Here is a 26,663-nt window from a genome sequence, read left to right as displayed (position 1 = left end):
ACAACTCTTTGTCCACTACGGCATGTTTCCTCTAGCCACATTAAGTAATTAATAAATACTTTTTTTTTTTATCAGCACCAGCAAGTTTTAAGTGCTGTAGATGGACTAGTTGGTTTTATTTTATTTTTAGCTTTTTTGTGTGTGAGGGAAATTGGGGTTAAGTGACTTGCCCAAGGTCACACGGCTAGTTTTTGTGTTAAGTGTCTGAAACTGAATCTGACCCAGGTCCTCCTGACTCCAGGGCCAGTGCTCTATTCACTGCTCCACCTAGCCCCTCCAGGTTGGTTTTATTTTTAAGTGAGAGTGAGAGATAGTAGATGAACATATTAAATAGTCAGACAAAGGCATTCAGCTCATTGAGCAGATTCTCATTCTCTGCATTTGTCAAAAGATAAAGAAATGCATGAAAGAAAAGGCATTTATTGAACTCTGGTTGTATGTGAAACATTGGGGCTACAAAAAAGAAAAGCAATAAATCCCCCATTCTCAAAGAAATAACGTTCTAATGGCAGAGACAACTCACGGTTGTCTATTAAATAAACATCATTGTTGATGGTTCATCTGCACTGATGGTACCTAGGGTACATCAGCAAGACAGATATTGAGTCAGAATAAGATATGAGCCAGAATCATATAGGATGAGAGGGCATAGGTGGGTTGCAATCTTTAATGGTGAAGAGAATACCTACACTGATGAGATCACCAAAGTATTATGCAAGAATAAATGACTTGTATTCTGAATCAATTAAACATACTCAGTCTAAAGTTGATAACAGCACCATAAGACCCTACAGACTAACACTTATATAAACAGAAACACATAGAGGAAATTGTACAAAAGCAAAAAGAAAAATTAAACAAAAATATATGCATTATCACAAAGCATTAGGGCAGATAGTTTTTTGTGGGGTTGAAGAAATGAGTTGTATTGCAGAAATTGCCTATAAAAAAGAAAATCATCTAAAGTCATATGCTTCTTTAAGGTAAAATTTCTTTTGTGCCTTATTTATTAACATGAAATAATGCTGTCCTAGTGGAGTAGAAAGCATCATAGGGTAGTAGAATGAACGCTGGATATAGCTTCTAGGAAGACCTGAGTTCAAGTCCAGGTTTTGACATGAACTAGTTCACTTCAGTACTATGAGCCTCAGTTATCTCATCTTTAAAATGAGGATGGCTGAGGTGGCTAGGTTGCACAGTGAATAGAGCACTGGCCCTTCAGTCAGGAGGACCTGAGTTCAAATCTGCCCTCAGAACCTTAACACTTACTAGCTGTGTGACCTTAAGCAAGTCACTCAACCCCAATTGCTCTGCCTTCCCCCCTCCAAAGTCCTTGAGTCACAAAGTTGTTGCAAACATTAAATGAAATAATGTATTTGAAGCATTCTGCAACCTATAAAATATGATGTAATTGGTAGCTTGGTAAGTGGAAAGAGGGCTGGATTTGGAGTCAGAGAACTAAGGTTTATAGTATGGCTCTGCCATTTATTACCTATGTGCCCTTGGGAAACTTCTTTTACCAATTTGGTTGTCAGTTTCCTCATCTGCAAAATGATGGACTTGGAATGCATGGTCATTATTGAGGTTCTTTCTAGAGCAGAATTGCAGTTATTATTTACTAGAGAGATGAAACCTAACCAGCAGAGGGCACCTGAAGTATTACTATGGAGTGATTCACTGCATCACTATCACTGTATATATGTCAGAACACATCAGAACTGAATGAAACTATCTCAGTTGTGTTGGTTCATGATTTGGATGGAATAGTCAATCTTACAATCTGGTAAGGTTGTTGTTATTGTTCAGTCATTTCAGTCATGTCTGACTCTGTGACCCCATTTGGGATTTTCTTGGCAAAGATATGGAAATGGTTTGCCATTTTCTTCTCTAGTTCATTTTACTGGTGAGGAACTGAGGCAACAGTTCTCAACGGATCACAGTTCTCAAAAATCAGTTTTGGCCCTATGTTATAAAAGTCTTCATGTTTAAGTATCCAGTGGACTTTTTCACTTATACATAACTTTGAATAAATTAAGTTTCATCTGATGCTTTGAATATAATTTTAGAACCAATTTGACCTTTTTTTTTTATTCATCTCTTGAACAGAGGGTTAACTGTTTAGTGCCATAAAAAATACTACTAGAGTTCAGAGGAGGAAGAGGGCAGTTCTAGCTAAGATGATGTGAGAATCAATAAACCTGTGAGCATTTATTAAGCACTCAATGAATGTCAAGAGGCAACAGAGTGTACTGGAGTTGGTCTTGGAGCCACTAATTAATCCTACCTTGACGCATATTGGCCAAGTAACACCAAACAAGTCACTTAACTTCCCCATGCTGTAGGCAACTCTTTGAGAATATAAATTGCAGAACTGCTAACCTGCATTGGTAAGGAATTTCCTCATCAGGAAGTTCCCTATCCCTCTTTTATAGAGTAGCCCAATAGATTTACTGCAGTTTTAAACTACCAAAGCTTCAACAGATTAAAACCACACTAAGACTTTTGGGACATCCTGGCCCTCTAGGGTACTGAGGACACAAAGACAAAAAGTTCTATGTCTTTAAGGAGCTTACATTCTACTGGGGGGGGGGGGTGACACATATAGCATTTTATGCCTATAAAAATAGATATAAAGCAATTTAGTGTATAGAGGCATCAGCAGTTGATCATTGGGGAAATGCCATTTGAGTTAGGCCTTAAAAGTGAGATAGAATTTCAAAGCATAGAGAAGGGAATAAAAAAAAAAAACCCATACTAAATAAAAGGGTTATTGTGAAAAAAAGCACAGAGGCAAGAGTTGTGTTTGGGGAAAAATAAGAGGATTACTCTGAGTAGAATATGATATATGCTCAAAATTATAAAAACATGATTGTCAATATCCATGAAAATGTAATCATAAAGGATTTGTTTTCAGTTGTGTCCAACTTTTTGTGATACCATTTGAGGTTTTTTTTATTTTTTTAAATTTATTTTTATTTATTTTTTTTAAAGCAATCGGGGTTAAGTAACTTGCTCAAGGTTATGCGTCCAGTTATTTCTGGGTGTGGTGCTAAGTATCTGAGTCCGGATTTGATCCCCAGGTCATCCCGACACTGGAGCTGATGCTTTTACTCACTGAGCCACCTGGCTGCCCCTATTTGAGGTTTTTTTTGGCAAAGATACTGGAGTGATTTGACATTTCCTTCTCTGGCTCATTTTATAGATGAGAAAACTGAGGCAAATAGGGCTAAGTGACTTGCTCAGGGTCACATGGCTACTAAGTATATGAGACCAGATTTGAACTCAGGAAGACTCTTCCCAACTCCAGGCCTGGTACTCTATCCACTGTACTACTTAGCTGCCCTCATATAATAGCAATAACTATCATTTATATATTACTATGTGCCAGGCACTATCCTTAGCAGTTTACAATTATCTCATTTGATACTCACAACATCCCTAAGAAGTAGGTGTTATTATTATCTCAGTTTTACAGATGAGGAAACTGAGGCAAAGAGATCAAATGACTTTTACCCAGGGTCACACAGCTAATAAGTATCTGAGACTGGATTTGAATTCAGGTCTTCCTGACTCCAGACCCAGTGCTCTATCCACAGTGTTAGCTAACTGCACCTTAGCTTTGTTTCATGGGCTGTGAAAAATATGTAAAATGAAAGTTGGATAATCTTTTCAATGATAAGGCATTGTAAATGCTTACTTAACACATGTAGTTACATGTCATCTAAAAGGGGATTGGTTGGGTTGAGGAATTAGTGTGAATATGAGAGCATAAGCCTTTTCAGGAAAGTCAAGAAGTCTCATAAATCTCTATGACATTCTCTGCCATAGGTCAGGAAATGTTAATAAGTCAGAGGAAGCAGGTGTAGCCACAATATGTAGGTATGGGAGTGTCTCAGATACCTTTTCCTAATCATTTCCCCTTAGGGTGCATGGTGATAGAAACCAGTATGTAAAAGTTAGCATCAGTATATTTGCTGACACTGAAGATTTGTGTTAAAATGGTCAATTTTTAGAAGACAGTATTTGATTATTACTGAGGTTAATTTCATGGCTGTCATTTTGGGAACACACCAAGGACACAGAGCTCACCTATAGTCACAGAGGTGTCAGGTTCCTTTCCCTTCATTTCTTTTTACATGAGTTGATATTTCTTACCTTGGGATTTAAACATGAGGGAGTTGGTGCTATCTTCTGTGTTTCTCTACTGATAGTTTTTTATTTGAAGGTAGAAAAAATGAGCTGGGTGACATAACCTCACCTTGTCAGGTTAAAACAGGAAACTGCTTTGGATGCTATTTGTCCCAGGATCCTGTTCAGTTTGTGGCTAAAACTATCTCTCTAAGGTTTTGCATTTCACCACTAGGAATTAGTTCAAAAGGAAAGGAGGTTGTTTCTGCCAGTGTATTTCTCAAACTATTAGATAGTTTCCCAAATTCTAATTTAGTTTAGTTCCTTATCAAGTCTGGAGTCAGGAAAACTCATTTTCTTTTCTTTTCTTTTCGTTTCTTTTTGGAGGGGGGAAGGCAGAGCAATTGGAATTAAGTGACTTGCCCAAGTGGTTTTTGTGTTGTGTATGAGGCCGAATTTGAACTCAGGTCCTCCTGACTCCAGGGCCGGTGCTCTATTCACTGCACCACCTACCCGCCCCTGGAAGACTCATTTTCATGAGTTCAGATCTGGTCTCTGATACTTACCAGCTCTGTGGCTCTGGGGAAATCACTTAACTCTGTTTGCCTCAGTTTCCTCATCTGTAAAATGAGCTAGAGAAGTTAATGGCAAATCACTCCAGTATTTTTGCCCCCTCCCCAAATAAAAAAACCCCCACCAAAAAACCCACCAAGTGGGGTTAAAGTCAAACAAGACTGAAATAACTCAACAATAACAAAGACTCTCAAGCAAGGCATTTAACTTCTCAATGCCCCAGACAACTTCAGAAGTTATAGAAAAAATGCAAATCTATATTGACAAGAATGTCCTCATTAGGAACTCCCCACACTGATGAAATATAAATTCAATGCCATTCTTTTTTATGCTATCCCACTTTTCAGAGATAGGAGGGGAAAAGTAGAGTAGAGGGGAGTGGAAAAAAAGAGAGGAGAGGAGAGGAAATGTGTAACTGGAAGTATCACAGAGAAAATCTCTCTTTTAAAGTCTAACACTAGACACAAAACAGTTAAATGCAAGTCAACCCAAGGAGTTGGGATAAGGAGTTGAGTCCTTCACTTCACCTACTGCCTTGCTACATTCCCTAGGTTACAGAATAACTAAGTGTCACAGGTATGCTTACTTTTACTTAGGATTCAGCTCATTATGATTGTGAGAACTTTTCTGAATAGATTTAGGCTGATAGTATGCCTTTGCTCTAGGACTTATCAGCAGTTACAATCGATTGGGTTTAAACACTTTAAACGTGCTTAATTCATTAAGTTGGGTGAAATAGCATCCTCGCCAACTTCTCTTAAAAGAAATGTATTCTATCTCTATTTAACATTATTTTTCTTATTTGAGAGGCCCCACCTTCTCAAGTGAGTGGAAATCATAGATATGATTCATTTTCAGAACAAATTTCCATTCCTATAATAAAACTAGGCTAGTCAAATAATGAGTCAGCACCAGGGATAAAAGGGTGGGGATCTCTATGGACCTAATTAACTATTCAGATTACATTAGTTTCTCAACTAGTTTTAATACATTAAAAATATAATTTTTGGTTTGTGAGGGTAATAACTTCAGTTAGTAGACCCCCAACATTTCCTATATGCTCTGTGGTCCCATACTATAACACCCAGTCATATATCACAACCCATATGACATTCTTTCCCATATCTCACTCCCAACAAAGGGATTCAATTTCTAAAGGAATTAGGAAACACAAGGTTACTGTGTAACCTTGGGGAAACCATTTCACTTTTCTGCATCCCAGTTTCCTCATCTGTAATATGAGGGGATTGGAGTAGATGATTACTAAGGTATGGCTCTATGACTCTGTGGCTCTAGTATTATTTGAAAGATAAAACAGTTTTTACAAAGAGAAAATGTGTTTCCAAACACAGAGCTTTCTTTTGCCTTTTTCACTCTTCCTTAATTTAAGGGATGATATGGGTTGTTTTGCTGTGTTACAAATTAAGAATTTGTAGTACAGAAGCAGCTAGGTGGGGCAGTGGATAGAATTCTAGGCCTGGAGTCAGGAAGACCTGAGTTCAAATCCAGCCTCAGACACCATAGGCAAGTCATTTAACTCTGTTTGCCTCAGTTTCCTCATCTGTAAAATGAGCTTGAGAAGAAATGATAAAAAACGGTAGTATCTTTGTCAAGAAAACCACAAATGGGGTCAAGAAAAGTTGGACACAACTGAAAACGACTGAACAACAATGAAGTGTAGAAGCAAAACAAACCCATTAGTCTCTGTTACACATTTAACAAAGCTCTTAAATGAAAGCGGGCATGAAAAGAAAAGGCAATTCTTAAAAATAAAGGCTTCTGTCAACAGTTCCCACCAACAAAGGGCATGCATCACTTGATGAAGCTTTTATAAAAGACCATTCTAGTCTGTTTTGCTGAAATACAGGCATTTTTAACTTTTCTGTATCATGGATCCTTTCGGCAGTTGGGCATAGCCTTTATATAGACCCCTTCTCAGAATAAGGTGTTTTTGTTTTTTGCTTTTTGGAGGGGGGAAAGCAGGGCAATTGGGATTAGGTGACTTGCCCAAGATCACAGGGCTAGTGTTAAGTGTCTGAGGTCGAATTTGAACTCCGGTCCTCCTGTCTCCAGGGCCTATTCATGGTCTATTCATTCTGCCACCTAGCTGCCCCCAGAATAAATTTTTAAATGCACAATGTAAAACACAAAAGAAACTGATTATATTGAAATAGATGGTTTTTCAAAATTTATCCAAGTTCTCAAACTCTGAAATTTACTTTGGACCTCCAGTCAAGAACTCTTATTCTAAATGATCAGAGGTTTAGAATTGGGAGGGACCTTAGAGATCCTTTAATCCAAACTTCCTCATTTTACAAATAATTATAACATTGATAAAGCCAGTTAAATTTTATAGCATTTTAAGATTTGCAAAGTACTTTACATAAATTACCTCATTAGGTCCTCACAACAACCAGTAAAGTAGGTGCTACTATTTTAAGGATGAGGAAATTGTAACACTCAGAGAGGCAATAATTAGCCCAGGGTTACACAGGTAGTAAATGACTCAATCAGAATTAGAATTGAGGACCTATGACTCTAAGCCCACCCTTTCCATTGTACCACACTGGCTCATAATGCTTAATCAAGTGGAAATTTTGTGTTGAAGGAATATAATATCTGAGCCCTGAAAGTAAATAACTGCCATTCTCAGTCTATTTCCTTGCAGCATCAAATGTTAGGAGAACCTGCTGATGCCAAGAGAGAACCTGCCAATGCCAAAGTCCAACCTAGAGAAAGAATAGTGTTTATTGTTAGGTCATCTCATTCCATAGACATGATTTTTTTATTTTTGTAAATCTTCAGGTGACTAAGCTATTAATTAGTCTTTGAATGAAAAATTAATTTTACTTGAAGAATTAAATTGTACTTAATTGTGGTCAAAAGCATTTTTCACCTGTGACTGCTCAGAAATGTTATGAGGATTCCTATTTTAGGAACATTGCATTTTTATTGAGTAGCTCAGCATCATGAAATCTTATAGAATGGTGGGGAGGATGGTTTCATCTGATAGAGATCTGTTATGGAGCTTCCTTCTGTCTCCAAAAGTAAATGGGCATGTCTCACCTTTGGTAGGACACTTATCATTTACCTTAGACTGATGGTGACCTGAAATTCCACCTAGTCATACTTAGCCTGAAGAAAAGAACTCATTTCTTTGATAACTGGAATCTATGCTTCTGGCATCAAGAAAAGCTGAGTGTCTCTTGAAGGTTAGTGAAGTATCTGGCAGATAGACATAGCCATAAATAAACCTGGAGGAGGTATAACATATGGTTTGAATATAGATGCATAATGTAAAGATTAACCTCCCCTTCACCCCCCACTTTATATGGCAGCAGAGTCTAGAGGAAACAGTGCTGGGTTTTGAGCTAAGACAACCAGTTGTGACACCCTTTCTGTCACCTTGGGCAAGTCATTTAATCTCTTTGTGCTAAAGTTTCTTCATCTGTAAAATGAGCGTGGTGTGACTTGAATGTTTCTAAAGGTTTCTTCCCCTTAAAATCTATGATCCAATATGGTTATTTTCAAATGCAATGGAAACACATTTAGAACTCTTCAGTAGAATCCAGTAAGATCCATGGTATTAATGATAATGTAAAAAACAAATGAACAATTTGTAAATGTAGACTGCTAGGTTGTTTGTGGCCACTGGTGGAACACTACTGTGCCTTTGAATTCTATCCTTTGGACTCGGTTTTCTAGTGTGTGATTGCCTTTCACCCAGCAGCCACACCTGTTGTCCTCAGGCAAGTCTATTTGTTTTGCCTTCTTTTGCTGACTAGCTTTGGAGTGTGGGAGAATGTGTAACAAAGTTGCATGAGAATGTTTGCTATATCACACAGATTATTCTTATGAAGCAAGAGAACAGCGATCACTTGGCTTATCTTCCTTGAAATTGCCTATTCTGCTACTTTTCCACTTCTTTTGGTCGTGGGTCCAGAGCATTAGAGCCTTAGTTACAGTGTCCACAATATCATTTTGAGGAGGGCTTGCTTCTTTCTAAGATAACCTGCATTTGCATATCTATCCTATCCTTAGATATTGGATGTTGGGAGTTGGCAAAATGTTTTTATATTTTGATATCCTAAAAGATACGTGATACATGTGGGTTACATTGTTTAAAAAAATCTCAATGGCATTTCTCTTTTATTTGAGATCATTACTATTAGAGCCCACTTACCACTTGGTTTAGTTTCCTAGCTTCCTATGCAGATAAGCATTCATTAAATTCTGAGTGCTAGCTAGGCACAGGGAGTGCACAGACACAAAAGTCCTCCCCAAAGGATCTTACTTTCCATAAGGGAAAACTGTGTATACAAAACAATATGCAAAAGTCTATACAAGTTAATCTGAAGAGAACAGCTCAAGCAGGTAGGAATTCAGGAAAAGCTTCATGCATGAAGAGGGGTAATGGGAAGACCAAGACTGATAAATAGGTACAGAGGTGTGAGTAAGTGATTTGTTTGCAACTAACAGTACATTACCCTAGAATCAATATTATCAGTAGTGTTGAGGCCAGTCCAAACATGGCAGGCACTGAAGAAACAACAACAATCACTTAAAAATATTTATTTAATGAAGTATAATACTAATAACACTATTTCATCTCCTGGCATTTCAACTATATCTAACTATTTTTGTTAGTTTGGTTCTATGGGAAAATATATTAATATATTCAGAGCTGGAAATGACCTTAGAGATTGTATGTTGAGTCTAAGACCTCCATGTTCAGATAAAGAAACTAAGTCTCAGTGAAAAGAAGTTACTTGATCAAGGTTATACAGCTCATAAGTGACAGAATGAATCTATGTCCCTGTCTCCAAGTCTCATTTTATGGATAAAGACACTGAAAGCAAAAGGAGTTAAGTGACTTGCGTAATACAATAGAGGTAATAAGCAGCAGACTGTAATTTAAATTCATGTTCTCTTACTTCAAATGTAGTGCTTTTTATCATGACTGATAAAAGTTAATGTTAGGTATTTATGTAATGCCTACAATGTGCAAGGCATTGTACTAAGCACTGCTATCTCTTTGATCTTCACAACACTGGGGCTATTTATCCCCATTTTACAGTTGAGAAAACTGAGGCCAACAAAGACTAAATGACTTGTACACAGTTGCAGAGTTGATAAGTGCCTGTGGCTAGATTTATACTAAGATCTTCCTGACTCTGGTACCAGCACCTAATCTACTTTGCCACCTAGCTCTGGATGTTAGTGACACTCCTTGGCATCTGCATTTGGAGATGCTGGTTCTATTAGCAAGGGTAAGAGAGATAAAGGAGTATATATTTTTCGACCTAAGAAGCTTGTTAACTTTGTATACTTATATGAGAGGTTTTTTATCTGTATACTTCCCTAAGAGAAAATGCTTCTACAAATTTAAAGTCACACCCCTTTTGTGAATCGGGTGACCAACGTTATTTATCTCTCAGCCCTCTCATCCTTTCCCTCCTGCCAGGTTTGTGGAAGAGAATGGGAAACCAGCCAGAGACTCCTAATCACTGCTTTCCTTTCCACCTGTTCATGTGCATAGGGAGCAAGTTCAGTTACTATGTACAGATTGCTAGATGTGAATGAGATGGGTCCTACCTGCAAAATAATCTCTTTCACTCCAGTTTCATTGATTTCAGACTCCACAGGCCTGGCTTAAACCAGTTGGGTGGATCCTGACCATTTTATTCCAGAGAATTTTTGCCTGGGGTGTTAGAAGCGGGGGAGGGGAAAAGGATGAGCTAGTTACATGGTGGAATGTAATTTGTTTTGTTCGTCTGTTAGTAAGGAAGGTTCTGCCTATACATACTGGAGGTTTCTGAATAGCATAAAACTTCTTTTTAAAAGAAGTTCATTCCCATTTATATGAACACATTTAAAATTATAAGGAGAAATGTGGTTTAGTCAGATTCCTTAATTATAAATCATACCCCTGCTTGCTGGGGAAGCCTAGGAGACTGAGCAAAGTCTCATGTTTTTTTAAAAAGGGGAGTTACTTTCTCTTTGCCTGCCAGGAGGAGTGTCTACTCAGTGCTTGCTTTCTGCAAGAAAGTAACTGAGTGTATAGTAAGTAACACCTTGAATTTGGATGTCTGGAGTGAAGGACAACCTGTCAGCCAACTTCCCCAGAGAATGATGGGGCAGCTAATTAAAAATGATCGAGAGTGGAATGCAAAGCTGGTGGAACAGATGTGCTGTATGGGTCAGTAGCGTGATGTGTATACTGCCTATCATGTTTTTAGGATTGGATAAATTGTACTATGTGCGTTTGTTTGTCCAGTGGGAATTTACAGACAATAGGGCACCTTTCAGAATACCAGACAGTCTAGCATTGCAACTTTTTCAAGGCTCCCTGGAGAAGTTTGCATTTTATTTTCTGTTTTAATATTTCAAGAATTTTTTTCTTTTGGTATTAAAAGCACTTAAGTTTGATTGGATTTAACTGGAGAAAAACTGTAGCTTTTCAATGATCAGTAATGCTTTGCACAGACATTTATCATTTCCTTAATTTCTTTCTTTTTTTTTAAAAAGTAGTAATTAATAGAATGCTTTATAAATTGTTTCCTTCTCTTCAAACTATAATGGATCTTTTAAAAAACCACATTTGGAAATTTATTAATCATTGATTTGGAAATGTTATATTGCTATTGTTATAATGATCATTGATTTATCCTTTAAATCAAATATTTTATATAGAAATGTATTACTAAACTCTATTCCCTGAAAACTGATTTGTTAGTCAGTAAAACCTGCAGACTCTGTGAAAGCATAGTAACGCCTTCCCTTGTTGTCATGGTAGCATTGCCCAAAATATAACCTTAGTGGTAGACATCACTGTCTAAACAAACAGAAAGGACCATTATGCAAGTAAGTACAGATTGGAAAATTTAGATGGTGTAATCTGGACTACTCCCTTTTTGTGGAACTAGTTTAATAAAGTGATAGATCTTGAAACTTTTTATCCCCAGGACTTTTATTACTTTCCAAAAGTAATCCTGGAACACTGAAATTCATATTAACCCTTCCAGTTTGGTGTCAGATGGTACAGGAGTTCTTTGTAAAAGGTACCCTGCTTCTAAAGAAATTCTCACCAATTAGGATTAATAAATTAAAAAAAATTCTTTTTATACAAGTTAGGGTTCTTGCTAACTGCTGTAAATCACTAATACTGGAAGTTTTGAATGACATGTCTTATTAATTTATAATGGGGTATATAAAAAAGTTTCTGTTAAGTACCTGTTATGTCTGTTAAGAATGTTATGCACTATCCTAAGTGCTTGGGAGACAAAGGAAAAAAATGAAACAGTTCCTGCTTTCAAGGAGTTCTACATATATAATTTTATGTATATGTACATACTATATATACATATGTATGTATTTTTCAGGAATTGCTTATTAATTACTTTTGAGACAGGATTCCATGCCTAAATTGTAACTCATAAAGATCAGATATTAGTATTAGATTAGCTGCATATTATTATATTAATTTTGTACAGGTTTCTACCCCCAATATAACAGAAATCTAATATTTTATTTTTAATTTTATTTACATGATTGGTTGTTTTTCATAGGTCATATTGTTTTCTTGGTATTTATATCTAGAAAAGAAATAATTAAAAATAGAATGGTGCATAGAGTCTTTATTCCTTCATGTTTATTCCATATATACATTCCAGTAAAATTACATTTTATATTATTTTTATAATTCAGAATTCTGACAACCAAGTGGTAACATGCTGCTAACATCTACATATTAATTTTATATACTTAGAGAAAGAAAAAGTCCATATAATAAGCATAATGTATTTTTTCCTTCCTTTTTAGATTATATTATTTTTATGTATTGTGTTGTTCAGTTGTTCTTCAGTCCTGTCCTACTCTTTGTGACCACATTTGGAGTTTTCTTTGTAGAGATACTTCAGTGGTTTGCTATTTCCTTCTCCAGCTCATTTTACACATAAGGAAATAGAGGCAAAGAGGGTTAAATGACTTGCCCAGGGTCATACAGCTAGTAAATGTATGAGTCCAGATTTGAACTCAGGAAGATGAGTCTTCCTGAATCAAGGCCCTGCACTCTAATCTACTTCACCACTTAGTTGCCTTTTCTGGAGATTAGTAAAATCCAAATGCAAATCATTAGAAAAGTAAGTTTAGTTAAAGGGGTAGTGAGATGGCTCAGTGAATAGAGTGCTGGTCCTAGAGTCAGGAAGACTCATCTTTATGAGTTCAAATCTTGCCTCAGACACTTACTAGTTGTGTAACCCTAGGAAAGTCACTTAACCTCTGTTTGCTTTAATCCACCAGAGAGGGAAATGGCAAACCAATCTAGTATCTTTGCAAAGAAAGCCCCATGGACATTATGGTTCATGGGTTCATGAAAAGTTGGACACGACTGAACAATAACAAGCTTAGGTATGTTGATAAGATAGTTGGAATAAAAATCTGATCACCCAGCCCTAACATCTTCCATTAATAACATTCAGTTATTGACTTGAAAATTTCAGGCAATTATTCTGAATTTTAATTTCATATGCTTTTCTTTTCTAGATGGTAACTTCCAAAATCCTTCTCCATTTCCCTCCTCTATCCTCTCTCCTATTCTAATTTTTCTCCATTTTCCCCTTCATAAAACTGTAAGCCTTTCTGAGGGCATTTGGTTTCTACCCTAGAGCCTAGTACAGTCTTCTCTACACAACAGATACTTAATAGTATTTGATTAAAGATCTTTTTAGGGGCAGCTAGTTGGACCACTGGCCCTGGAGTCAGGAGGACCTGAGTTCGAATCCAGCCCCAGACACAACACAAAACTAGCCGTGTGACCTTGGGCAAATCACTTAACCCCAATTGCCTCTCCAAAAAGCAAAGGAAACAAAAGATCTTTTTCAACATTCAGCTTCCATTTGATAATGTTCTTTTTTATCCAAGTATATTAGAAAAATGTAAATGTGTTAATGTTATTTTTATTATTGCTGGTCACTCTTCCTTTGCTTAGGTCAGTGACTAGCATTCTCAGCCTTTCCTTTCCCTGCTGCCATCAATGAGCTAAATACTTTGGAGAACTCAAAGTTAGCTCTGCTTCAGAAAAAAGTCTGGAAACATTGGGAATAGAAGATTTTAAGGACTCTTCCAACTTCTAAATCCTATAAACCTAAAATTTTTCTCAGTATATTCTTTAGCTTTTCCCCACCACAAATTTGATTTCATCTGAGTAATGAGAAGTTCTAACATTCAAACTTCTAATGCAAAAAGTAAAGCAAATAAAACAGTCCTTTACTTACTTAAAGTTCAGTTTAGAGTTAAGTTATAGAGAACCATAGAATGTAAGAGCTAGGAAAGACCAAAGGCATCATCATAACTTACTTATTTTATGTGATAGGAGAATGAGCATTTCCTTCATTTAAAGGATTCCCCTTTACCCCCTCTACCTTGCCATGACTTTGGCAAGGAGATTGGAGTAGAGACTTTTAGAAATATATGTCACCCAGCAAAGATGCTAGTTTTACAGGAGTTTCTGGGGTTCATCAAATGAAGAATTCAAAATTAGTGTTTTTAGAAAGGTGAAACTGTCTTTTGATGTGTTCTTGAACTTTTAATTGATATTCTTATTAGAGCCTGTCTCATCCTCAGGAACAGGGCTATCCTCCTATCCTACTGGGTAGGAGCTGGGGTTACACTGGTAGAATAAGTTATGAAGCATTTGTAAAGTTCTCAGATAACTTTAATTGAACAGAACTAAGAAATGTTTGTAGTGAAGTAGGAATGTTTGCAATTAATAGAGATTATGATTTTGTAGTCCAGAAAGACTATGAAAGCAGACAGAAAAACTCTTGCAAGTTGGAGTCTAAACTAACCTACAAACCTAAATTATTATTATTTTTTTTGCAGGGCAATTGGGGTTAAGTGACTTGCCCAAGGTCACATGGCTAGTTTTTGTGTTGTGTCTGAGGCCGGATTTGAACTCAGGTCCTCCTGACTCCAGGGCTGGGGCTCTATTTACTGTGCCATCTAGCCACCCCTACAAACCTAAATCATTATACAGTTTTTGATGACTTGCTACTTGAAAGATATTGTTTTAATATAAAAAAGTTGAGAAGCACTAGAAACAAAAAGCTAACATCTAAAAAAAATCAGGCTGCTTAGATTTCTATTAATGCCAGTCATTGTCACCCTTCAAGAGCCACCTTTTGGTATTTGGTTTCTGAGAAGGAGCAGTATTATCATTGACTGCTACTAATATTTATATAATGCTTAATATGTACCAGGCACTGTGCTAAGCACTTTACAAATATTATCTCAGTCTCCACAAGAGCTCTGGGAGGTAGGTGCTATTATAATGCCTGTTTTACAGATAAGGAAATAGAGGCAAACAGAGGTTGAATGAATGACTTGTCTAGGGTCCCAAAGCCAGTAATCATGTTGTAGATGATGGTTTTCACATTTAAGTATCAGAAGTCTTTTGGGATTCAACTTATACAAATCAAAAGTGACTCTTTGATATTCCTGCCCATTTTGTCTCCTAAGCTAGTACATATTTAGTATGTAATGTTCCCACCTGTCCTTTTTCCAAAACCATGAAATGTGTTTTCTATTCTAGGGTCTAAAAGAATTCTCCCCAATATGCTATGGTGCTATCTTCCTCTAGCATTAATCAGTCCAATAGCAGTTAACCAGGACGTTTTGGAACTTGCTAATAGTTTTTCTTAGAGTGCTGACTGTCAAGCCCATGTTGTATGATCATGTCATGGTTTGAGAGTGAGATGAATGCAGGAAGGATGGTAAGAGAACTCATTTGTCTGTAATCCCATGAAACACCAGGGCTCTTGAGTAGCTCCTTGTGGTGTCCATAGCACCTTGTGGGTGTCAGTGGCAAAGAGACCTTTGCTCTGGAGCCTCAGGGAAGAGTGGGCAGTGGTGAAGCTGACAGTACCTGTTTTATATTTGATTTGATACTTCAGCTTCCTTTAACACTTTGGAGGTAGCAAATACAAGATAGAAGTATTAGGAAAAAACATTTTGGTTAATATTATAGCTTTAAGGTGTAAAAACTATAGATATTACTATCCTGATGGTGACTTTTTAAATGACATCGGTGTGCTTGACAGTGTAAAGTTATGGGCAAAGGATGGAGTACTCTATAATTTTATTGCTGGGATCATGTATCAATTACATCACCATATCAGGAGATAATTGTAAGGAATGGTGTGTGTATGTGCACGTACACATGCACATGTATGTAACTTGAGGGGGTTTAAACTACTAAATTTGTTGAGACGGAGTCTGTGGATCTACAGACAGCTCTTTGTAAAAGGGGTATTGAACTTTATCTTCTTTGAGTGGGATTGTCTGCAAGACACTCTTTTGGACTGGATTTTTGTGATCATAATTTCAAGTCCTTTAATACTCAGTGAGGTGTACTGGATAAAGAGCTGGCTTTGGATTCTTGAAGCCCTAAGTTCAATCCCACCTCTGACAACATACTAGCTCTAGGACACTGGGCAATCACTTAACTTCTCATTGCCCTGGGTAGTTATCTAAGATTTTAAAATGTAGATAAGGTGCCAACCTGCATTGGTAGTGGAAAATTCCTCATTCAGATGTTCCAGATATCTCTAATCTATATGTTAAAGGGGAGATGAATGCCTTTAGCTTTATTGAAGAGTGATAAATTTTATGGGAAGAGATTCTAAGGGAGAAGAAAAGACTATAGTAGCATTACACTAAAATTTTGGTTTTATTTATATTTGGCTATTGGTGATCATTCTCTTTTAATAGGAAAGGCTTTTGAATAAGATACCATCATTGAAAGACTTTGAAAAGAATTCAGTCTGGATGTAGAATTGAGGAGTGGTGGAGATTAGAGAAAGTATTTTTTTTTTAATTTTCTGGAGGGGGGAAGGCAGGGCAATTGGGGTTAAGTGACTTGCCCAAGGTCACAGGGCTAGTAAGTGTTAAGTGTCTGAAGTTGGATTTGAACTCAGGTCCTCCTGACTCCAGGGCTGATGCTCTATTCACTTCACCATATAGCTGCACCTGTGATTGTTTCTTTATAGAGAGGAGGGAGAGGAGAAGAGAGGGAAGCACCTTGTGGGTGTCAGTGGCAAAGTGACCTTTGCTATGGAACCTCAGGGAAGAATGGGCATGGATAGAACTGACAGTATCTTATAACTGATTTGATACTTCAGTTTCCTTTATTTAACACTTTGGAGGTAGTAAGTACAGGCTACAGTCTCCATATGAGCATGGGCCAGATTTGGATTATCTGGGAAATGGGCCACCCCCTCTCCAATTATGACTTTACTTGCCTAGTCAAACTGTTCTCTCTGCAACTACCTTCCTTCTCTATCTCAACTAAGTTTGGGCCGGTTAAAAAATTTTTGGTTATGGCTCTTAGTGTGATGAACAGTATCCTTTGAACCATCATTTTTGTGTATGTATAGACTCAGTACATGAAGAAATACAGTTGGATTATTTCTACATATTATTTTAAACTTTCAAGTAGCTATATGTTTACTAATAGTCACAACACTATCTTTTTTTTTTTAGATGAACGGGACAAAGTTCAAAAGAAAACTTTCACCAAGTGGATAAATCAGCATCTCATGAAGGTCAGTTTGTATTTCTTGCAGTGTCTTTTCTTTGAGTAATTCAAGACATGCAAATAGGATACCTTGACTTCCAGAAAAGGGTACATATATCTAGACACATAATTATTTAGTGTGTGGTCTTTGTATAATGATGGAGTTGGGGAAATAAGAATCTAAGATTGCAGTTAGCAATATGTTGTTAGCAAAATATGTTATTACTTTGTTTTGAGGAATATTCAAAGTTAAAATGATGCTTCAGTGAGTTGTCGTCTCAGCTTCTTAAGTCTCACCTTCTGTAAGAAGCCTTTCCCAGTCTCCTTAATGCTAGTTCTAGCCCTCTATGATTTTTTTTGAGAATATATGTTGTTTGTAAGTAGTAAAACTACTTATGTTTTCATCTGGTTGTTTGCATGTTGTTTCTCCTATTGGACGTGATCTCCTTGAGAGCAGGGCCTGTCTTTTTCCTGTCTTTGTAATCCCACTTCTCACGGTGCCTGGTACTTAATAAAGTGCTTAATAAATCCTGCTAAACCCCTGGAGTGTATGTCCAAATGATGTCATTTAATTCTGAGTCAGAGATTTCTTTTTCAGCATTCAAACTGATTTCCATAATTAGGTGTGTGATTGACTTTGTGGACCTAAAAAAGATATAGTTGTCATAGACACATTGTGAGTTCCAAGAGTTCGTTTCATGAAAGTTAGTATGATTCAAGGATGGCACTTACCATCTTACATTTCAACTTTCCTACTTGCCCAAATAGTTATAGAACTCCCCCATTAAAGTAATGATTAGCATTTTTTTAGCCATCGTTCAGCTTGGAAACAGATTATATTCCAAATGTTTACCTGTATGTCAGTTGTAAGTAAGTCACCATTTTCCCTTAGAAAATGATATTACAAATAAGTTCTTATAAAATCTTATTTAACCTAAAATGTATGTGAATAGGCTCATGGCTTCAAAGAATTTAGGGTTAAGAAGCTATTTTAAGGATGATACTGAATTCCCAATTTTATAGATAGGAACTACAGGACCAGAAATGTGAATTGATTTGCTCAATGTTATGCATTGGAATTTCAACTGAGGTCCTTTGACTCCAGGCTCAATGTTCTTTTCACCTCTCCATTGATATTATTTGTACCGTATTTTACCTGTGTATATGCTGCATTCTCCTAGTAGAATGTGAGCTCCTTGAGGGAGAAGTCTGTTTTTTTTTGTCTTTGGAATATTTTTATATTCCAATCTTAGCACAATGCTTTGCACACAGGTGCTAAAATATTGAATTGATCATTATAGTAGTTTCTTACTGTGCATTATAAGCCCTGGAAAGGCTCTAAGTAAAGGCACAATAGAAAATCATACATCTCTTATTCAAGAAGCAGCCTAGCCAAATCTAGTAATACTTATTACCAGAAAGTTGGCTACTACTGTAGCTAATGAATTTTCTTGGTCATGGCAATTCATACAGTGGAATAAAAAAAGACAAAAATAATTTTCAGCATTCTGACACTTTCTCCTTCTCCAGTGACAGTGGTAGGTGTGAGAAAAAAGAGCAGAGCTGATAAGAATCACATAGTTCCTAAATATGTTAATATATGAAGGAAATAAGATTTTATGGGGGTTAAAATCTCTATTTGGGGACTCTGTCCGCTAATACAGATTTCAAATACTCTTTGATTTGGTAACTAAATTCTACAGAATTGGCTCTCAGAGAGATCAGGTCCAGAGCCACACAGATTTTTAGTATCAGGAGACAGGTTTTGAATTTATGTAGTCCATGTTAAATTCACTATACTCAATGTGTTATGCAGCTTTTTCTTAACTTGTTTACTAACTTTACTTTTGATATTGGCATTCTGAATGTGAAAATCCCATCCAATGTCAAACATTTTGGCAACTACTGAAGAAATCAAGTCATATACTTATTAACAAATCTGAATCAAATGCAACATAATGAGGTCACAAACAGATAGATGTATAGCTTATAGATTCTTGGTCATAGAGATGAATAAAGGAATTTGCAGAGTTAGTTTGATCACACAATCTAAGGTAGGGAGAAATATTTTGATAGAAAGCTAGAAAACCACTTTGAAGATAATTGCAGCTTGCTCACCAACATCAAATGCAGAGTATGAACAAATACTGAAGTCCTATGAAGAGCCTGACAAAATCCAAAATTAAGTCAACTTATACTTGATATTTTGGTGACTTCAGTGTGACAGTGAGCACAGGGGAAGGTGGTGAATATTCAGTTTGATGATAATGAATGCCTGCTCAAAAAGAGAATCAGATGGCATTGCTTGTGGTGAGGGAAGGATGACTTAAGAAATCATTATGGAGAAGAAACAACTGATTCCAGGAGTGGACCTGAAGCCATCACTCTCAGTTTCAGGTTGGATGCTGGGACAAAATGAGGCACTCCCAAGTCACTGCACAGTTAACAAGAGGAAGTTTAGTTTGTTCTGACACAACAAGATTTGCAGCAAAGATACACTGGTACTTAGCTTCTCTAGTCAGTGTTCTTTTGAATGTAAAACATATTGACTTAAGTCAGTATGCTTTTAAGTAAGGTATATTTAATCTCCCCACCCACAAAAATATCAGTATAAGAAAAATGTTTGCAAATATTATCATTAAGCCTCTTGTATAGAATATTCTTAATTTAATATGATTATGTTAACTTGATGTATAAAAATACAGTCTTAACATATGAAAAAGAGATTAGGAATAATTATATAATAAGCTCAGATTACTTCTACATGCATAATTTATATCCTGAGAGTAAAGGGAGACATGTAAAAAGTGACATTAACTTTTTCAGGACATGTTTCATATATTTAATGACAGTTTTAGTAAAAAAATATATAGATCAATACAAAGAAAGTCAGGCAAGTAGTGTTTTAAAAAAATATTTTAAAAATTTCAATATAACAATAGACTACTTATTTTTTGTATTCAACATATATTTATTTGACCTGTGTCATTATCAACATTTTTGTTGTCACTAAAAATTAATTTGTTAAATGAATATAATAAAAATATTAACAAAAGTGAAAATCCCCCAAAAATCTGTTCCAAGATAAACATCAACATAAGAATAGAACTGATATTGCATTCTCAGAATATCTTACATGCATGAAATTTTTCTTGTAATAGCTTCAGTGGATAATTTCCAACCTCTTCACTGTTCAATCAACACAACAGATGGACAGATTCTTTGGTAGCTGACCTTTGCAGATTTAGTGGTTGAAAGCATGCTAATGTTATTGTTAGTTTCCTATATTTGGTAACAAGTGACAAAGAAAAATGTAACTTATGAGAAGCTAGAGGAGATGAAAGGGGAAAGCTGTCTTTGCATATGTCTTTGATATTTATATGTAGACTGGTTTCTGGGTCCTATTATTTATTTCTGTTTGGGGTTTTTTTCTTTTTCACATAAGAATATCAATCTGTTGAAATATGTAAACTGAGGTGTGTGGTGGTAATACATGATATGAGAGTACAACCAAAATGTACAAGGAATGGGAAAATTATTTTCACTTATTTTAAGTCTCTTCCCAGTTTTTAGACCTATTTGAACATTTGTGTCTTAGACCAAATTAGAAATGTAATATTAAAGTCCAGGCATCAAGATTGGGAAATTAGGACAAGTGGTTTCTCTATCCATTCCTCTTTTTAATTTTCTCTCTCTCTTTTTTTTTTACTTTTTCTATTTTTCATTCATATGTATTCATAAGAGTCATATGTAAGGATAAGTTAGTTAGAGAACATGTCAGCTTAGTTACTTAGATCAATGATTACTAAAGTGATATAACATTTGAGTCAGAGACTCAAAGGATCCACATAGTAATTATGATGATGATGATAATGGATGTTTTGTAGTCATTTAAGTTATTCAGTAAACTTTACATTACCTCATATGAGTGTCACAATAATCTTGTGAAATAAATACTTAAAGATACTTAACAGATGAAGAAACTGACACCCAGTGAGATCAAATGTCTTGCCCACGCTCACATAGCTAGTAAGCCTTGGAGCTAGGATTTGAACCCAGGTCTTTGTCATGCCATGACCGCTGCTCTATACTCTCTGTCACATCTCAATTGGGATAGGAGTACGGATTTTGTTGTTCTCTTGGTTCTTATCTCCTACTTAGGAAATGTGGCAAAATAGGGAGTGCTGGTAAGTATATGGAAACTGACTTAGGACATGCTTATGACGTCAAACAGGAAATTTATACTATTATAGAAGTAAATTATATTAAATGGAGAAAAACAAAACAGAGACCCTCAAATGAGCAACCATTAGTCCAAAAGATCTATCTATTTGTCTGTCTGTCTGTCTGTCTATCCATCTATCTATCTATCTATCTATCTATCTATCTATCTATCTATCTATCTATCTATCTATCTATCTATCTATCTATCTATCATTGTGTCACTTACATTGTGAATATGAAGGTATATAGAGACCCTCAACAAATCCTGTCTTGGTTCCCTTCCAGTAAAAGTAGGATACTCCTTCCTTTTCTCCTTCCTCTCTTCATTCCTCCAACATCTTGATATTTCTTATGAAATATTGTGACCTGATTACTCTGCCACTTCTGCAGGCCAGGCAAAGATGAATAAGTAGAAGTCTCCTTTTTCTGATGCCATCTTCTATGTGAAGGGGGAGGGGCAAAACCTCTAGAGTCTTTTTCCTCTACCCTTATTTGACTCTCCATTTTCTTCTCCAGGGACCTTCAGTTACCCTAACCCATTGCAATGGACACTTTCAGATGAGAACTATACTGGAAAGAAAAAAATAGGCACTTATTAAGTACTTACTACATGTAGACATTTTGCTAAGAGCTTTTACCAGTATTATCTCATTAGATACTCAAACAGCTCTGTGAGTAGATGCTATTATTATCCCCATTTCAATAATAAAAGTAACAGCTAACATGTATGTAGTGCTTCCTATGAGCCAGGCCCTGTGCTAAGCACTTTGCAAATATTATCTCATTTGATGCTCACAGCAACCCTGGAATATAGGTGCTACTATTATCTGCATTTTACAACTCTGGAAACTGAGGCTGAGAGATGTTAAGTGGCTTGCCTAGCATCACACAGCTAGTGTTTGAGGACAGATTTGAACTCATGTCTTTCTGACTCCAGCACCAGCACTGTCTGTACTGCACTAACTACCTACCTCTAGTAAGCTCCTCTCTATTGAAGAGATAAAAGTATCAGAACTGGCTATAGTAATATGTGGACAAAAACTTAGAATTATTTAGAATGTTCAGTTCAGTGACTTATTATTTACCTGGCACTGTGTGTAAAACCAAGCATGAGCAGCTTTCCAGAGTTCTGCTGCTGTGAACAGCTCTCAAGGTTCTGATTACATAGTATAGTGAACTCTCTATTCAGTAACAAATTAGACCCAAACATTGACAATAAACAAAGTACAGTATTCACAATGATATAATAACTTATCACTAAAGTGGCCACATAGTTTTCACATAGTTTTAAGCAAAGTTCATTCATTTAGTCGATCACAAAGTCCTTAATTCAATCACAAAGTACAAAATTCAAAGTCTTCCACCCATGGTGTACAATTAAGTTACAGTTTCATCAGTCACTACTCAGTATCTTCTTAAGGGGTAGTGGAAAGTACAAAGGCCTTCCACCCCTCAGTGGTGGATGTAACTTACTCATAAGTAAGTTACAGTTTCATCAGTCAGCCTTAAATACCCAAGGAGAGGTCTTTTCATCTTGACTCAAAGCAGGCCTTCAGCTTCCATGGTTCCTCTTCCATGGTCCCAGCTCCTGCCCAAATCTAACCAACTGCCACCTGAGTTCAAAAGCAGACAGCTCCCAGTTCCTTGTCCAGCTCTCTTTGCAGTTCCTGCTCCACATTGGAGCTCACAGTGTCCAGTCCACCTCAAATTCTTCACAGTTTCTGTTCCTAGGAAGAGAAAACTTAACAGAGCCAGAACAATATCTACAAACATCAAACTTAGCAGAATTACAACAGTATTCACACACATGGTCTGCACTGTCATCTCAGTTCGCTTTGCCTGTGAAATCAACATAGACCCAAAAGAGACAAAGTACCGACACCATAGTCATGCTTCCTCTGGCAGCTTTGGCTGGCCCTTGGAAGTCCTTGGCAGCTCTGGCTGGTTGTTGGAAGCTCTCAGCAGGAGTTTGGCTGGCTGTTCAAAGAAGCTCTGCCACCACAAGTTCTGTTCTCAAAATAAAAATCACTTTATCCAGCCTCCACATGGCTTGCTCCAAGAAATTGTGGCTCACGTCTCAATTCTCATTTCTCTTCTTAGTTCTCAATTCTCAGTTCAGTCTTCAGTCCAGCAGTAGCAGCCTAGCCTCCAGATGCTCACTGACAGAAACACTCTCTCTCTCTCTCTCTCTCTCTCTCTCTCTCTCTCTCTCTGTCTCTCTCTCCCTCCCTCCCTCTCTCTGTCTCTCTCTCCCTCCCTCTCTCTGTCTCTCTCTCCCTCCCTCTCTCTCTTTCTCCCTCTCTCTCCCTCTCCCTCCTCCTCCCTCCCTGTCTCTCTCCCTGTCTCTCCCTCCCTCCCTTTGGCAGTAGCTGTCCTACCTCCACAATGCATGCCCCAAGAAGTTCTGACTCTCCCAGCTGGGGCTTTTCCTTATGTACTGTATTAGCTCCTCCCTGTTCAGCCCCTTCCTGTTATTTCAGCACCAGGGGTTCATACCTTCTGTTTCTTTATAGAGGCTTAATTTGAAACTAAGTGCTACCGTTAAGTACCTGTTAGCTTGGCAATACAAAGGGATCTTCAAATTTCATTACTATTAAACTGTGCTAAGTTCTGTGGATATAAAAGCAAAAATATATATATATATATATGAAATAGCCTTTGCCCAAGGAATTTGTGTTCTTTTGGTATGGGTGGGTTGGGTATAATAACATGTGCACAGATTGAAATATACATTCACACACACACACACACACACACACACACGGTAATTTTGAGCAGGGGTATAGGAATCTTGAAAGGAACTGGGGATTCTAGGCATAAAAAACAGGACAGGACAGAAGATGGCATATTTTGTACAGGGAACAGCAGGATGAATTTACCTGAAACATAAAGTATGTGAATGAGAGAAATGAAAAATTAGTCTAGAAGGAAATTTGAAGACAGAAAGTAGAGGGCTCTAAGTACCACTGAAGAGTTTCTATTTTTATCTGTGGGTAATAGGGAGCTGCTGAAGGCCGTTGAGCAGGAGGACATGGTCATATTGTGCTTTAAGAATATCAGTTTGCCAGTAGGGTTAGAGAAGGGAGAGACTTGAGGTAGAGAGAATTGATTAGGAGGCTACTCTGTTAATGCAGAGTATGGGTAATAAAGGCCAGATTGATGGTGGAGCCATGGGATCAATGTGGAAAATGTAGTGGAGATTGAATTGACAGAATTTGACAACTGATTTAATATGGAGAGAAGGAATAAGGAATTATGGATGATTATAGTTAAGAGCTATGGTGACTGGATGAATGGTAATGTCCTCAACAAAAACGAGGAGATTATAAAGAGGCTTTTTTTTTTTTTTGGCAGAAATGGCTAGTTCTCCTTTGGGCATAATAAATTAGAGATGGCTATTGGATAACCAGTTAGAAATGGCCATCACATCAGAACCAGGAGAGAGAGGAGATCTGGAGATACATACATACATGTAAATGTGCATATTTTTATATATGTCTTTATGTGAAAATACATATATGTGTATATATATATATATATATATATACACCTCATCTTGATAAAGATGATTATTGAATACAAGGAATCCTATGAGATTAGACAGAGTATGTAGAGAAAGAATGGAAGTGGACTTAGGACAGAGATGTAGGATATATAGACACACAAAGGGGAGGGGCATAGATGATGATCCAACAAAGGGAACTGAGGAGTAAATATAAGTAAGAGGAGAATAAAGAGAGCAGTGTCACAAAAGTAGAGAAAGGAGAGTATACCCAAGAGAACAGGGTAGACAGCAGATCTAGATACAGAGAGATCAAGAGATATCTGAGGAAAAAAAAAACTTTTGGATTTAGCAATTAAACAATCTTTGCTAGCTTTGGGGAAAGAGCAGTTTCAATTGAGTAGTAGAGTTAGACATCCAGATGGTGAATTGTTGATATGTGAGTGGGATGCGAAGAAAGGAAGACCTGTAAGCGGTGACAGCAATTTTCTAGGTGTTTAGAGTCATAGTAAGTGGGAGATTTGGTTGACAGAGTCTTGAAAGTTGGAAGAGAGTTACTGAAATCTCTGATCCCATTCAAAAATCCCTTTTATGACCTCCTTGAAACAGTATTGTCCTTAAACATTTCCAGAGATGAGAAATTTAATGATGTTAAAAAGTAGGGCATTATATTTTTGGTAGTACAAAAGTTCTATCTTCTTTGATGCTTATTTTCATATATTATGAGCTTTTGGTAAAATAACTTACTTTGCCTTCACTTCTCAGTAATTCTTCTGCTCTCTTTTTTATTAACTCTGTTTTTCTCTCTTCTCAGGCCCTTCATCTACCCTGTGCTTTTCTTAAACTTTTTATGTGTTTGTTGCCTTTCCCCATTTGAATGTAAGCCCCATGGAGGGCAGGGACTGTCTTTATTTCTGCTTGCATTTTTATTCCCAGTGCTTATACAATGACTAGCACCAAGTAAGTATTTTTAAAAATGCTCATTGACTTGATTGCACCATACTTCTCATTCCCCTGAAATATTTATAGCAAATGGCAACTTCCTACTTCCATGATAAGATTGAAGGTTTCTTACTGGAGCTTCCATAACTCTTCTCATCTACTCACTTCTTCATACTCTCATTACCTCTTCTTGCCCTCTCGCATCCTGTTTTGAGAATTGATGTCTAGGCTCCTTGCCAAGGTTAATGCTGTTAGCTGCTCCATTGATCACATCCCTTTCAACTATCTCTAAGATCTTGCTCCATCTGTCATCCTTTTTCTACCTCTCTACTTCTCTTTTTCAGTTTGCTTGCAATCTCACACATTCTCCTTTAGTCTTTCGCTTGTTTTGTTTTGTCACTCAAGGCCCTCCATAGCTGGGCTTCACTTTGCCTTTCTAAATTTATCTCATTGATCCTTACTTTGATCTTCAAACACACTGTGCCCCTCTAAACCAGAGGTGGGGAACCTGTGGCCTCGAGGCCACATATGGCCCTCTAGGTCCTCAAGTGCTGTCCTTTGACTGAATCTGAACTTCATGAAACAAATCCCCTTAATGAAAAGCCCTACCCAAGGATCTACCCATCCCTTCTCCAGACAGTTTCTGTTCCATGACTGGGATAAGCTGCTCTCCTATATTTTGAATTTCAGTCCATTTTAAAGTCCTATTCTAAGGTTGTT

General features: G+C 36.9%; 1 protein-coding gene across 15 annotated transcripts in view; it reads left to right on the top strand.

The window, feature by feature from the left end:
• Positions 1 to 26,663, top strand: part of DST (dystonin) — a 454,426-nt gene that overhangs the window by 107,878 nt on the left and 319,885 nt on the right. For 14 of the 15 annotated variants that reach the window (XM_069070669.1, XM_069070676.1, XM_069070677.1 and 11 more), the window contains one exon: positions 17,242 to 17,303. In XM_069070669.1, the coding sequence (XP_068926770.1) occupies positions 17,242 to 17,303 (62 nt within the window). Of the gene's footprint in view, positions 1 to 10,706; positions 10,901 to 17,241; positions 17,304 to 26,663 lie in introns of those variants that run through there. The other variant, XM_069070660.1, reaches the window with a different exon arrangement.

Source organism: Petaurus breviceps, unplaced genomic scaffold (genome assembly GCF_028583685.1).
Source record: "Petaurus breviceps papuanus isolate PSGF00001 unplaced genomic scaffold, PetGlider_PUasm1.0 90822, whole genome shotgun sequence".
Taxonomy (NCBI): Eukaryota; Metazoa; Chordata; class Mammalia; order Diprotodontia; family Petauridae; genus Petaurus; species Petaurus breviceps.
The sequence above is the reverse complement of the archived record's forward strand: the minus strand, read 5'-3'. Positions and strand labels throughout refer to the sequence as shown.